General features: G+C 41.6%; 1 protein-coding gene across 1 annotated transcript in view; it reads left to right on the forward strand.

Annotated features, from left to right (window-relative positions):
- The window catches only part of slit2 (slit homolog 2 (Drosophila)), an 86,355-nt gene extending 74,298 nt beyond the window's left edge, over window positions 1–12,057 (forward strand). The window contains exons 26-36 of the mRNA XM_053419418.1: window positions 934–1,058; window positions 1,358–1,455; window positions 2,378–2,517; window positions 5,211–5,304; window positions 5,775–5,912; window positions 6,938–7,178; window positions 7,771–7,901; window positions 8,071–8,225; window positions 8,481–8,835; window positions 8,917–9,131; window positions 10,205–12,057. Of these exons, the coding sequence (XP_053275393.1) occupies window positions 934–1,058; window positions 1,358–1,455; window positions 2,378–2,517; window positions 5,211–5,304; window positions 5,775–5,912; window positions 6,938–7,178; window positions 7,771–7,901; window positions 8,071–8,225; window positions 8,481–8,835; window positions 8,917–9,131; window positions 10,205–10,461 (1,949 nt within the window). The 3' untranslated portion in view covers window positions 10,462–12,057. The remainder of the gene's footprint in view (window positions 1–933; window positions 1,059–1,357; window positions 1,456–2,377; window positions 2,518–5,210; window positions 5,305–5,774; window positions 5,913–6,937; window positions 7,179–7,770; window positions 7,902–8,070; window positions 8,226–8,480; window positions 8,836–8,916; window positions 9,132–10,204) is intronic.
- The last annotated feature ends 3,801 nt before the right edge of the window (window positions 12,058–15,858 follow it).

Consider the following 15,858-nt stretch of genomic DNA (forward strand, 5'->3'; position numbering starts at 1 on the left):
AACCGCTCTCTTCTTCCCTTTCAGCCCTCGTGTTCTCACCGGCAATGTGTCCCAACTGTTAAATGTTGATGTTTTGTAATCAGACCCATGGATGTGTCTGTCTTCTGCACATGTCAAGGTCCTGCTATAGACAATGTGTTATTTTTCTGTATTACTACTTCTTCTGACAACCACAAAGCATTATCATGCCTCATATTATAGTAAAGGTAATAATATATTATAGCATAATGTTGTATTGCATTAATATAAAGTTTCTTCCTTTTTATTTTCTAATATTGACCAATGAATCAAGCTACATTTTTCACCATATACCCTACAGCAGTGGTCACCAACCTCTTCGAGCCCAAGATCACTTTTTAATTCCAAGCGTAATCGGAGATCTGCTACCCTGACCACTTCCACTTAGGAAGGTCATATTTATTATTTTTATATAATTATATAATAAATATACACAAAGAGAGGCAGCAGTGCAAACGTTTCTATTCAATACACAATATTCAAATTAATATTAATTAATATTTACAATGCAAAATATGTAGCTTCTCTGTTCCACACCGTGTTCTGCAGAGGAGCTGCTACTGCGGCTCAATGTTTTTACATATCGGCTTTGATTTGAATACGGCCACAAATAGGATTATTGCCTTGTATGAAAGAAGTCCCTTGTACTCAAATAAAGAAATGCAGGAGATAAACCTGCAACTCCACCAAACCCACAGTATTGTATAATTCTAATTGAAATGTCAAAAAAACAACACAAAACAACAATTGTTCCTATCCAAAAGTTGCCTTTTGGTGTTTAAGCAGGTCCTTGAAAATGTGCAGTCGTCTCAGTGTAAACACGAACCTTTCTATTCTGACTCGTCAAAGTATACAAAGCCTGAGGTCTCTCTGCTTGTGTGTGTGTGTGTGGGTCGGTGTGTTTCCATCGCACAGGTCCAGTAGACATGAGTATCCAGGCCAAGTGTGAGCCCTGCCTGTCCAACCCCTGCAGGAACGACGGCACCTGCTCCAACGACCCCGTGCACTACTACCGCTGCACCTGCCCCTACGGATACAAGGTACACACACTGGATGCAAATGGAAAGTTGCTCAACCGTCTTTCCCAATCATGAGGACAAAGCTTCTTTAAACACTGGTAATCTGCAGGTGGTCTGTGTAACGTCCACCTGCTTTTTACACCAGTCTGTGTATAGGACCCTTCTTTGCCTTTCAAAACCGCACACAGTGCAAACTTAAGCCCAAACGATACACATAATTTATGATAAGAAGCTATTGTTCGTTAAAAGCCCTTTAGCCCACTAAAAAGACCACTAAAAGGTGTGTGTTTGTGTGTTTGTTTGTGTTTGTGTGTACGCAGGGCCCAAACTGCGAGGAGCCCATTCACGCCTGCATTGGGAACCCCTGCCAGAACAGTGGAACCTGCCATCTGAAGGAAGGAGAAGAGAGTAACTTCTGGTGAGAAACCTTGTTATGTTTTATTGTTACCATGACATGGACTGTGTGAAAGAGTATCTCCACATGGAGGGAGGAGAGAGGTTTCTAAAGCCTGAGAAACCTGACAGCAGAAATCACAAGTACAAACTGGAGGAATGGACCAAGACATGAGCATGGATATATGGTGGTGTTATGGTGAATCATGTAAAACACATGAGAGAGCAGGTATCAATATCAATAAACCTGAAGCACTGGAGAACACAGAAGCAGACATGTGTGGCAGATGACCTGTGGTCCTTCTGCTGCCCCTCTAATGACAGATGGGGATGAATTTAGAGGTAAATCGCTCATCGGACCAGTTTCGTCTTCAGTCGCTCTCCTCCTGCTGTGAGAATCACTTTCTCTTCATTAGGCTGCTTAGTTCTGACTGGAGGGAAGCTAATGCCTGTCTGCTCTCTCCGAGCAGATTCCCACCTCCCACACAGACATCTAGATGGGTCCAGCCTCACAGCTCCTCCTGTTTCTCTCTCTCCATCTCTTCTGTTACTTTCTTCTTTTCAGTTTGTATCTGTATTTTCTGTATTCCCGTTGAAATACGTTTCCTTCCCCTTCTCCGGTTCGGAGGGTGAAATATTCACAGTGACGAGCTGTCGTCGACTATATAATGAGATATTAATCTTCTTGAGTGTGTGCCGCATAAGAGCTCTTTATTAGACTCATAATATACCACTCTCTGTGTGCGATAAATACACCAGTCCTTGTGTTTGACACTCTTAGTGTCTCAGCGGCCTCAGTGCGCGTTAGTGCGTGCGGAGCCATAAACCTGAGTGCTAGTTACAGAGTTGAGACACGTTCACGTTAGCAGAATAACGCAGTGTTCTCTATGTGGCTCTGCATGCATTTGATTTGTCCATTGTCTGTGTGTGTCACTGCGTAATTACAGGTGTGTGTGTCCGGAGGGCTTCGAAGGCGACGCATGTGAGATCAACATCGATGACTGTGAAGACAACGACTGTGAGAACAACTCCACCTGCGTCGATGGAATCAACAACTACACGTGCATGTGCTCCCCAGAATACACAGGTACCACATCTGGAGTTATGAAGTGGGAGGTGTGACCAGTTCTAGAAGTGTTTTTTCCTTGTCCCATATTCTTGTTTCATTTGCTTCTTTAAACAAAATCCTCAAAGAGACTTCACACAGAAACATGGGTGCAACATACAACCACCCTGATGAATGTCTTCTTAATTTTGTCATGTCGGTCGGCTGGTGGGTGTAAATAGTCGAGTCAAGATTAATTGCAGAGCCCAGTCTAATACGGAAGAAATTAAAAGATGAAATGTTCAATAAAAAAAAGTGAAAATTAAATAAAATTACAACAGTACCAGCCACTGTTGCCATGGAGATGAAGCCAGTGAGAGGTGGTAATCTGGGTGTAGCAAATTCAAAATGATTAGTCCGAGTCGATGAGAATGAAAGAGGCCGGAGTAAATCCTAAATTGTCCCCCAAAATGTAAACTTAAGATCCAATTTTCAATGAGAAAATTACATCTACAGTCATATTTTTTTATTCATGAAAATTTTAAAAGGTTTATTTATACATTTATAATTTTATCGTCATTTGTGCAGTATCCAGTTATTCAATCTCTCTTAAAAAGAAATCTGAAATATCTAAGACTTGGAAGCTCCAAGAGTTCATGTTCACCATCACGGCCCAGAAGCATTTTAAGATATTATCTAATGCAAACATAATTTTTTTCATCGTGCCGATCAAAGCCATAGAAGTGCCCTTACTCTGAGTTACTTAACATTTTCTATAGGACATTGAATGGACCTTATACTTCCAGGCACCTGTACTCTGACTCTGCAGCTCTGTCATGTCCAGTGAATCGTACATACACAGAGAGAGAAGACCTGTTTCCAGATGGACCATATGTTTTCTGACTAACACTGGCCTGTTGCTACTTGTTTGTCTGCTTTTGCACTGTGCTAATCATCTCTGACAGCTAACCTTTGTGGCGGTGTTCTCTCTCTCTCTGTCTCTCTGTGTCTCGCTGTCTCGTGTTTTTTTCCTGTCTCGCTCTGCTTTCTATCATCTATCATCTTCGTGTGTGTGTGTGTATGTGTGTGTGTGTGTGTGTGTGTGTGTGTGTTCCTTGTGGCTGCAGCTGCTACCAATGAGGTGGAGAGAGGTTAGTCTGTTCTTCTCTCTGTCCCTCCTGTCCCTCTCTCTCCTTCTTTCCTTCCTTCCTCGGTTTGCTTCCTTCCCTCATTTCCTGTGCTTTATCCACGCTTCTTTCCGACATTTGACACCAGCCCAGAGTTAACCTCCTGTATGCAGTCACGCTCCATGTTAGCTGTGCATGTCCTTGATGTTCAGAGGGGCCGCTGAGTTTTCATGCCCTCAGATATCTGTGGTTATTCTGCTTGCTGCTTTATGTACACATGTCACGACCATACTAAATGGTTTGGTATGTTCCAGGTAAACAATTTGGTAAGAGGAGGAGACTGATGATATTCTTTATTCTTGTTATTGACTGATGAAGACAAACAAACCAGCGACGTGTTGTCTTAGTAAAGTCCAGTTTCCACAGCCTGTTTTTGGAGCTCAGCCCCAAATGACAAACAAAAACCTATAATTAAACCTCCGTGGCGGAGGTAAAAACAGCGTGGTCTAATAACCTTAATGATTTATTTGTCATGATGCATAATTAAAGAAACAAGAAAAACATGTTTTGTGAAAATGTCTTTATAAGAAATCCAAAGCCCCGCAGTCCCTTTAAATTCAATCGACCTGCAATCGATCATACATTCACAGATATTAGTTCTGTAGATACAACATTTTATTAAAATGCCCTGTATGATAATGAAAGTGGAAAGAAAATGTCCAGGATCTGCTCCTGTTGTTTTTATGTAATCTTGCTTATAAACAAACAAACAAACAAATCGACAAACAAACGGAGAGGGGCAGTGATTTACATGTCACACATTGCAACAGTGTTGCTCATGCATGTGACAAATTTGAACTTGTTTGTTGTGGCCTGAGAAACAAGCAGTCACAGTCATCAGTTCTCTTAATGGCAGCAGTTATGTCTTTATTAAGCCATTTAAAGGTGCAGTCAACATTTCTAAATCCAATAAACTAGGTGAATGAAGACGCCTACTGTTTAATTACAAAGTAGGTTAGGATTAGACTTCATTAAGTCTAATCTGAATAAGGTAGCACAGTTACCACTGAGATAGAAGCTGTGGAGCATAAACATGAAAACACATCTCTCACCGTCTGCTCATAGGTTCCCATCGATCACGTAATTATTTGCCGAGTCGGCTCGTACTGTCAGGAGTTTTGGTTTAGTCCCCGGTGCCTCATCAGTGCTTCATTTGGAGTTCAGAGTTTCAGCTGCATCACGATACACTCGGGACTATCGTCAGGACTATGACATTCCGAGAGATGGGATCATTTATCAGACCGCTGTGTTGGTTCAGGCCACAAGAGAGTCATTCATCATCCCAGCACACACACATACAGCACACACACACACACACACACACAAACATACACACACACACACACACACACACATACACACAAACATTGCCGTACAAGCAGTACAGACACACACTGCACTAAGCAGAAACACACTGTGAGGGAGTTGGGAAACATTGAGATGTTTTATATTATAATTTCACTCATTAATGCTGATGGTGTGCACAGTAAGGAAAAATGTTTCTGGATGATTTGTTGATGTGCCTCTGCACGTTGTGTGTGTTCCTAGGGGAGCTGTGTGAAGAGAAACTGGATTTCTGTGCTCCGGAGCTGAACCCGTGTCAGCACGACTCAAAGTGCATTCTGACCCCACAGGGATACAAGTAAGTGGACTACGCACACAGACACACAAACAAACACACACACTCATGAAGACGGCATGAAGACATCTGTTCAATTGGAGAGTTGATGGAGTGAAGTGAAGTTGATGTGTGTGTGTATGTGTGTTTGGGGTTTGTGTGTGTGTGTGTGGGGGGGGGGGGGGTGTTCATCGGGCAATCAGGCGTTTTGAAACAAACATAATGTCTATTTATATATTTGGACCCATGGATGATAGATAGATAGATAGATAGATAGATAGATAGATAGATAGATAGATAGATAGATAGATAGATAGATAGATAGATAGATAGATAGATAGATAGATAGATAGTAAGACAGACAGACAGACAGACAGACAGACAGACAGACAGACAGACAGACAGTTGGATAGATAGATAGATAGATAGATAGATAGATAGATAGATTATAGATCAATACCAACAGCATGTCTCTCTGTTTGTGTGTCCTGTAGGTGTGAGTGCACTCCGGGCTACGTAGGTGATAATTGTGAGCTGGACTTTGACGACTGTGAAGAGAACAAGTGTCAGAACGGAGGTCAGTGCATCGATGCCATCAACGGATACACCTGCGTCTGTCCAGAGGGATACAGGTGAGGGACCCATCTCAACTCACACTCACTCAATCCTATCAAAGTTCTCCGTCCTCATCAACAGTATCTGTAATAGACGTGTTAACTACATGTTTATTATTTTTGCATGAGTGACTCAATGATACTTACTTTAAATCTCTCTGACAGATTCTAGTCGCTTTGTCGGGGAATATTTTTCCATTTAGATTATTTTTATGGCAAAGAGTTAAATGAGACATTGCTGTGGTGTTGGACGGTCTCCCCCTTGTGTTTATTGTCAGTTACTGCATTGAACAATTCATTATCCAGCTCTAACTTGGGGTAAGCCGTGTTAATTGTGGGAGGAGGAACTACTTAAAATAAAACTCTCAATGTGCTTTTTACACAATTCAGAGTAATGCAAAAAAAAAGCACAAAAGCACAAAATGTTTTTATACAACCCGACGGCAGTGAAATGTAAAATAGATAGAAAATATTTTTGAACTCAAATGTCTGACAATACTTTGAAAAAAGCAGTTTTTAATAACCCAAGTTGAAAATTATGTCAAATTCATGTTGATGAAACAGAAATAAAGACAACATATAAATCCATAGGCAACACAATGAATGTAATAATAACTAATAGTTTTGGATAGGGTTAAGGTTAGAGTTAAGGGCTGATAAGGAGATTGTTGGGTTAGCATTAGGGTTTAAGCATTAGGGTTAATGTTAATCTTTGGGTTAAGGGCTGATAAGATCTTTGGGTTGGGGTTAGGGGATAGGGATTAAGGATTTAGAACTAGGGTTAATTTTAATGTTAATGTTAATTTTAGGGTTAGGGTTAAGGTCAGGATTTGTTGATATATCTCAATGACTTCCCCTGCTTCATCTTACGAGGGATAGGGTTAGGGTCAAGGTTTGGTTTAAGGGCTGATAAGGAGATCTTGGGGTTAGGGTTAGGGGTTACAAAGTAGGGTTAGGATTAGGGTTTAGAACAGTTTGCTCTACAGGTTCATCATTTGCACCATATCTGCTATTCTTACTGAGTGTGTTTTTGCTTGTTGCAGCGGGTTATTCTGTGAGTTTTCCCCCCCGATGGTCCTCCCCCGCACCAGCCCCTGCGACAACCACGAGTGTCTGAACGGGGCGCAGTGCGTCATCGTGGAAACCGACCCCCGCTGCCAGTGTCTCCAGGGCTACGAGGGCGAGAGCTGCGAGACGCTCGTCAGCGTCAACTTTGTAAACCGCGAATCCTACCTGCAGCTTCCCTCCAGTCTCCTCTCACCACAGACCAACATCAGCCTTCAGGTGAGCACTTCATCAGTCTAACACTTTGTAACATTGCAATGATATTTTTCTTATAATATCCAATATTTCAACACAGAATATAATTGCATGCATGAGAAACATTTGTCCCACCAATTAGATTCCCTTGATAACACCACCTATCAAATATATAATGATACATTTATATTTTAAACTGGCTCCACCTAAACCACATACAACCAAAAACCCAGCTGAATTACATCTTTTACATTTTCTTTCTGCACCAATACTTTTACTTTACTTTACTTCTCCATGCCTTAAAGAGGATATAATTGATTTTTATACTAATGAATATAACAAATTTAAGTGAATAAGGCTCTAAGAATTTCTGCACCAAACATCACATTTAGCAAACAGCTGTTGAACATAATGGAGCACATACCCAGAGCTTTTAGGTATTGGTGTAGACCAAATACTGAGCAAAAAGAGAGTGAATGAAAAATGTTATGAAACTGCATTATATGTAAATTAGTAGACAAGTTATATCAAGTTTAAATCTGATGACTGTTTTCAGAATCTGTTTTCACTTCTTCTTCTACCGTTGTTAATAAGTTATATCCTGCCGTGTTTTCAGATCGCCACAGATGAGGACAGCGGGGTGTTATTGTACAAAGGGGACAGTGACCACATTGCCATGGAGCTGTACAGGGGACGCCTGCGGGTCAGCTACGACACCGGCTCCTACCCTCCTTCTGCTATATACAGGTACGTGCTAATACCAGCAGATCCGACAACAACAACACGGTCATGGATGCCGCATTCACATGATGGATGAGACTGATTCTCTCTCTCTCTCTCTCTCTCTCTCTCTTTCTCTCTCTCTCTCTATCTCTCTCCTTACCTCTATCTCTCTCTCTCTCTCTCTCTCTCTCAGTGTGGAGACAGTGAACGATGGCAGTTTTCATGCGGTGGAATTAGTAGCATCAGACCAGACTCTGTCTCTGTCCATCGACGGTGGGACGCCCAAATCCATCAACTCCATCAGCAAACAATCCACGCTCAACATAGACTCTCCACTTTACCTGGGAGGTAAGGACCCCAGCACAGTGTGTGTGTGTCTGTGTGTCTGTATGAATGATTCAAGATAAATACACTTCACTGCCACATCATTTCCTTAGTGAAGTTTTGTTTTCACATAACAGGAGTATTTTAAATCGATTTTTCTAAATATTTCACACGGTTGGTAATGTATGATAAATATATCCTAAAAATGGAATATAGAAAGGCACAGATTTTAATTGCTCTACTCAATTCATCTCTCCAATCACTCTCTTCCTCCACCAGGGATGCCGGAGCGTGCGTCAGCCTCGGGGGGGCTGTCGGCCCTGCAGCACAGCTCAGGTGGACGCAACGGCACCAGCTTCCACGGCTGCCTCCGTAACCTCTACATAAACGGGAAGCTCCAGGACCTGGGCGCTGGGTTGGGGCCAGGGGCTCCAGGCTCTAGGTCAGCACAGAGCACCACCAGTCAGTGGCTGGGCCAAGGAGTGGAACCAGGCTGCCAGCCGTGCCAGAGAGGTGCCTGTCTCCAGGGGGACTGCCACGCCACAGGTCACAGAGGCTTCACCTGCACCTGCCACCCGGGCTGGACGGGAGCACTATGTGACCAGCAAGTTAACAACCCCTGTGACGGCAATAAGTGAGTGTTTGTTTGGTTTTACTGACAGAATGAGTGCAGTTCTAGTGTTATAGGATTTTAAATGTAACTTGTTCTCTACAGGTGTATCCATGGCACGTGCCTTCCAATCAACTCCTACTCGTACTCCTGCCGCTGCCAGCCTGGTTTCGCTGGCGTCCTCTGCGATGAGCAGGACCAGGACCCTGCTAATCCCTGCAGTCTGTCTCGCTGCAAACACGGCAAATGCCGAGTGTCAGGCCTGGGTAAAGCATACTGCGAGTGTAACAGTGGATACACAGGAGAGGCGTGCGACAGAGGTGAGAAAAACATGGATGCATGTGGTATGTTTGGGGTGTCTGCGTCTAGATTAGATATTAAAAATAATATCTAATGCTGCTTTTGATTCTATAGCATACTTCTCTTAAAATAACATTTTCTGCTTCTGCTCTACTTGCTATCTGCCATTTAAAGGTTATATTTACAATATTACTGCCACTAGACGTAGCAATAGGTCTCTCTCTTTCTCTGAGACCTTTAAGTCAAAGACATGTTTTTTATGGTGGAGAAAAATGTGAAAATAAGCTTACAGGTGAACACTTTGTACCTCACTCTGCCATCTGGCTTTATAACCAGGAGGAGATCCAACAGGTTCACTGGGAGGGACTCACATGCACAACACTGCACATCCACTACAACACCAGTTACAATACGCAGAGGGAGTTCGACTTCATCCTCTGCACAGGACAACTTTCCTGCTCACTGTTTAAAATCACACATATATAACCTTGAAACTCTCTCAGCAGTGTGCGTGTGCGTGTGTGTGTGTGTGTGTGTGTGTCTAACAATGTTTTGTCTTTCTGCATTAACTCCTCGAACCCTGTTGCTTTTTCAACTCAGCATCTCCTGAGCCTCCTCTTAACCCCACACGGGGGGTCACACAGGTGAGACGGCCTGGTCACATGTCACTGTCTGTCTCTTTTTTATCATTTGTTTTCTCTTGGCTCATCTCGAATATAACTCCAAATACTTCTACTCACTCACCTCCGCTTCTGTCGTCACCTCATGCAACATGTGGCTAAAGCAGTTCTTTCGAATTGTGCACTGTCATTATAATTTTTGGAAAATGAAACATCTTTTACCTAATTGGTCATTGACATTTTCTTATACTGGCTTATTATCTTGATAACACATCATTCCATGATAATGTGCTGGTTTGTAGAGAGATATATATTCAGTGTGTTTGAGTCATGGTGTCCCCTACCCAAAGTGGTAGGAAGTTCAGTCGTACATTTGCCAACTCAACCAATCATTCCTCTCCAAAATCCCTTTTGTCACCATGTCCTCCAAAGTGTGGATAACTTGTAACCTTCCTCTTCGCTCATCCCTGCAGAGGTGGCCTGCCGAGGGGAACGGATCCGAGATGTCTACCAGAGACAGCAAGGCTACGCGGCGTGCCAAACCCAGGAGAAGGTCTCCCGCCTAGAGTGTCGGGGCAGCTGCACGGGGGGAGCCGAAGGACAAGGCACCTGCTGCACCCCCCTCCGCAGCAAACGCAGGAAATACACCTTCCAGTGCACTGACGGCTCGTCTTTTGTCCAGGAAGTGGAGAAAGTGGTCAAGTGCGGCTGTACAAAGTGCCCCTCGTAAAAAAAAAAAGGAAAGAAAGGAAAAAAAGAGACGATACCCATGGCAGATTTCCTCCTCGCCAGATTTGTTCTGTGTTCCTGCCCGCCTTACTTGACCCCCGTCTCGCGATTCTTCCAGCCTCTACAGTCCTCCCCCCACCAACCCTGTTTTTTTTTTTTAAAACCCTGAAAAAAGTAATAAAAAAGAACAAGAGAAAAAAAAAAAGTTTATTTTCTTGTCAGTGCTGGACTGATGATTGATGCTTCCTCGGTGGGGATGTTGAATTGTATTGTAAAGTACAAAAACAGACTTATTTTTTATTATGAAGTGGAGAAAAAGACAAAAAAAAAAAAACACAAGCATTGACTTTTTCCTGACACCTTCCTCTTTTCGTTTGGTCACAACGACTCCGATGATGTGCCACACTGTCTCTTCCCCCGGAGGACGGACCGGTCACTGGCGGCCGACCGCTTCCTGTAGACTTCCTGCTTCCTGTCTGTGAGTCGTGCGTTTTAGGAGTTAACCTTTGTTGGTAGTACCACAGACTCACCACTGAGAGGAGCTGCTTTGCGGCACGGAAGAGGGCGGACGGCGATAACCCCCCCACCACCACCACCACCAACACCACCAACAACACGAGAAACCACCACAACAGTCTCCCATAACTGGCCTCCTGAACCCTCCGAGACTGTGTGCACGACCCTGCACACAGCCGTGCTCAAGCTTGTGGTATTTTATACAGCTACTGAACAACACACCCACACAAACACACACACATGCAAATGTTCTCACCCATAGAAGAGTCACACACGTTTCTTGCCAGGTTAAATATACTACTCTCTGTTTACCGCCCCGCACCAGTTATGAATGACAAGTATTTATTGTATCATAAATACCTGTGCCTATTCAGTAGATTCCCCATGTATCAATCTGATTCTTTTAATATATATTAATTTATATTTGTCCTTATTTTTGTATTAAAAAGACATAATCTGTCAAGATAGCTGAACTAACAAGATGGTGTCCTTTATTTTGGTTGAAGAGAAGTTGTGTTTTTTTTTCCGTTTTGTTTTTTGATCGCTGAAACTATTGTGCTTGCCAGAGACCTAAGTTACATTTTAATCTGCAAATGTGACGTGAAGACATTGTATATTTTTGTCGCGTTTCCTGAGAGTTTGTACTGTGCCATTGCCAGAAGGTCTTTATATTAGAGTATAAATGTATAGATAATTTCCCTACCTATGTATTTCACACACAGATCTTGTGCGTAGCATTGACCCTTAGAGGATTCTTAGAACTGTTTTTACCTTTTTAACAAATTTATGCTTTAAGAAAACTGTGACTTTTTCTAAATGAAACTACTTTGTTAGCCCCTTGGTCTCCGATGTTAACATGTTGCTGCTAAGTTTTTGTACCGTAGACTTGGATCCTGATCTGTATGTTATATAGAACCTCCTGCCCCTACTGTACAGGGGGGCACCTTGTGTAACAGATAAATATGTCCCCCCTCCACCTCTACACATGTGCATTGTGCTTTATATTCCCTCTCTTCTCCATCCCCAGACTAATGTCAGTTCCCTGACTGATGTTTGTTTATTAAACACAATATTTACCTCACACTTCTCACTTTTGACTTTTTTGTCACACTAAGTGGTCCAGAAATATTCCCTAAGGACAAGCTGAAGACAAAGACTAGAAAAAGGTTTTAAAGTAGAATTCAGAAGAGCACACACCTCCCAAAGGCCCAACAGTGGAAGACAATGGATGGATGGATGGATGTATAGCTTTAATGTGCGTTGTTTACTTCACTTTCATGTTTGTTGTTCTTCTTCCAGTCGACTTCTCACTGATAATGAATCAGTGTCTGAGAAAGAAGTGAGGTGTAATTCAATTAATCTCAGGCAAATACTCATTTTCTATACATCAGATGGTGAACAAATAAAAAGGATATGGCTTTCATTTCATATATATATATGTATATATATGTATATTTAGATACAAGTATTTTGTTATATAAATCTAAATTATATACAATTTTATATAAACCCCAGTTTTTAAATCTGAATCAGACTGAGAAGTGAAATAAAAACAAACAACAGATACAGGTTTTTGTGTGTGTGATTAGTCTTTAATTTATCAGGATTGTTTTCTGACGTATTTGTATGTATTCAACAGAGTCAACCATTCAAAGAGTCACAAACTATGAGGGTTGTACCTCAAACCTGCTCAACAACCCTCCTATCCTATGAGCAGCAGTCTCTTTCTCTCTCTCTCTGTCTCTCTCTCTCTCTCTCTCTCTCTCTCTCTCTCTCTCTCTCTCTCTCTCTCTCTCTCTGATTTCTATGGTTATATACTTATTATATTATCTTTACTATAATACTAATATGCATGTAGGTAAACTCAAATTTAAAGACAACATTAAAATAAACACTAACATTTTAGTTTATTACATTTAATACGTGTTTTAATATTGAAACCAAGACAGTGGGTTTAAACGGGTTAATTTTTGTCTTATTTTTTATTTAACTATAGTCTTTATATGAACTGGTATTCCGACGACCCCTCAAAATGTCTCCATATTTCTCTTTTGAAACCTCATGCCTCTGTCCTCTTTGAGTTCTGCTTTATAGTTCACACTGTCTCACTCTCTCCATCTCTCCATCTCTCCATCACTCCATCTCTCCCTTCTCTCTTCCTCTCTCTCTCCTTTTGCTTTCCTGCTCATGTCTGACCTAATTCATTTTTCTGCAAGTAGCAATTCATTGACTTGAACATACATATGCACACACACACACAGCCTCTCAGACTTGCTCTGAGTGTTCTTACACAGAAAGGATATGAAGGATTTGATAATTTACATAAGATAACTAAATCTGGGTAAAATGTTCTTACAAGTGTAATAACTCTGAGAGCAGGGAGGTCTCCCCCTGGAGAACCGGGATTACGGCAGGGAACAAAGAGACGACCTGATCCGATGTCCCCTAAGAGACCCGAGAGGATTATAGAGAGAAAAAGACAGTATGTGGGAGGTAAAACAAATCCTTCAGCTAATGTTTACACCCGTCTTGCACAACATTAACATAAGTTACCTGTTTTAAAATTTCTCACACATGCAATGGGGGGGCTGTGCCCAATTAAAAGTTTCCCCAGTGAGCAACAGCCCTCGGAGACACGTTAATAAAGTGAGCACCTTATGAAACAGAAGACCATGAAATGGAGAAAGATTGAAACAAGGCCAGTCATTAGTAAACATTAATAGATGTATTCACTTTTTCCTTTTCCCTCAGAGAAAGAACCCTCGCCCATTTCTATCTAAACTCGACTCCAGTCGAGTCTTTAAGTAATGTAATTTTCTCACACGCTAACCTACAAGCAACTCCTGTATACGAGACACACTTTAAAAAATGTTTATTTGTCCTCTGTTCTATTAATCATCTTTGGTAAAGTGACAATTATTACACACAGTTGTGGACACCTACAGTTGATGGATGTTCTATGTAGGTTACAGGCCCAATACATAGCGCCCACACACTGCTCGTCTGGAAACACCTGAACAGAACACTGTGGCATCTAATCAGAACAAACACGATATCACCGGAGTCTAATACAGATATTACACGTGTTTTTGTTGATGTTTTCAGTTTAATTGGAAGGTAAAATATCCTTTCAGTTCTTGCACTGATCCATAATATTTTGGATTTAATGGAATTTGACAATTTGAGAATTACATTTGGTTTTGTGCCAAGAGTTATATGATAAAATCTGCCTGCAGATAATCCAGCCGTGTGCACAAAATACCACTAAAGCAGCACTAACATTAAATCGGGCTCAGTTTAATCACAGTACAAAAGAGTGAAAACGAATTTCCAGAAGTCTCTGCTCCTTGCTTGGCAAGAGATGGTCCCTCTAACCTCTTATAAAACCAAGAATGAGGTTTTTACACTTCAGTTTTTGTTCAAATTAGGTTATATACATGTGATATAATTTATTAATTAGAGAGAATAAGATCTGGATTTCTTCACCTTTGGACGGAGCCATGATATGTCTCCCCTATAAATGTCTCTGTGAGGAAAAGAAGAAAAAAGAGTGTAAACGTTTCCAAGTGGCCCCTGTGAATTCAACCATTCGGCATAGCTTAGCATGAAAACTGGAAACAAGTGAACCTGCCTGAGGTAATGACTCAGTTCCCCATCTTTACGCTTGTTGCTTGTAGCTTCATATTAAGCTTAGAATAAGGACAGTGACATTTGTCAAACCACGACTGTGGATAAAGGTGGACAACTATCAACAAACAAAGCTAAAATATCCCAGGATAACTAACACTGTCATCCTGCTCATATCGAGACAGACTCTGCCCAGTAGCGATTGGGGGATAGAGGGCTGGTAGCGAGGTCCCACAGATAAATGTGCCCAATCAGTTGCAAGTTAGTCTCAGCTGTCAATCATTATGTTTCAACCCGTTTTGATATCATCACATAACTAATAAAAACTTACTTTGCATTTAAAATAATAGAAACTAGCCCACAGAAAATGAAAGAAACCATCTTTGAGAAAAGATTTGTTAGTGTCGTCCATGTCCCATCCACTATTGGCAGGGTTTATGACCTATACTGCAGCCAGCCACCAGGGGCAATAGGGATGTTTTGGTTTCACTTTTGGGGAGCTGTCATGTCGGCCATTTTTATATACTATTTCTAAAAGGAACCATTCCTTGCGATCTTAATAACAAGCTAATGTAATCACACCCGCCAACAAAATAGAGTCATAACTCTTGTTGGCTCCTTTAAGGCTTGTGGCTCATCAAGGCTACAACACACATCCATATTTAGCACTAACAAGGAATTCTCATTAAAGAAAAATGAACAAATGTTATTCTGTCGAAAGTTCATAAAAAGAGCAGGAGGCTGCGTAAATCCAACAGCACTTCACAGACCCTCATCACGGCAGCTTGTGTTTTAGAGGGTTGTCACAGTAAAAGCTTCTGTCCTCTCACCGGTCAGGGCGTCTTTCACAGGCACAACATCTACAAATTATTCATGTTTGTTTCTTTCAGGAGTTAGAAGGGGGGGGCAGAGTGCACTCACAATTCACCGAGATGCACAGCTGATGGGTGCTAATGTGCATCTCTTACATAATCCCATTTCTAGAGATTCAAAGAAATCCTGACCTCTGTTAACGCTCTGTGGTGGAGAGAGAGACAACGAAGCCGAATATTTGCCCATGAATGGCCACACTGGAAAAACTTCATCCTCACTGGTGGATTTTAAGTTTCTGGTTTTTTAATTTAAAAGGGTGAGTTAGTTTCACCTCCGATACAATGTCTATTCTAATCTAAATCCAAATATATATTCACTATAGATCCTGACTTTCATTTGGATCTGCACCTTATTGCACACAAATGCCTGATTTTATCATCAA

The sequence above is a fragment of the Pleuronectes platessa genome, chromosome 3 (assembly GCF_947347685.1).
Source record: "Pleuronectes platessa chromosome 3, fPlePla1.1, whole genome shotgun sequence".
Lineage (NCBI taxonomy): Eukaryota > Metazoa > Chordata > Actinopteri > Pleuronectiformes > Pleuronectidae > Pleuronectes > Pleuronectes platessa.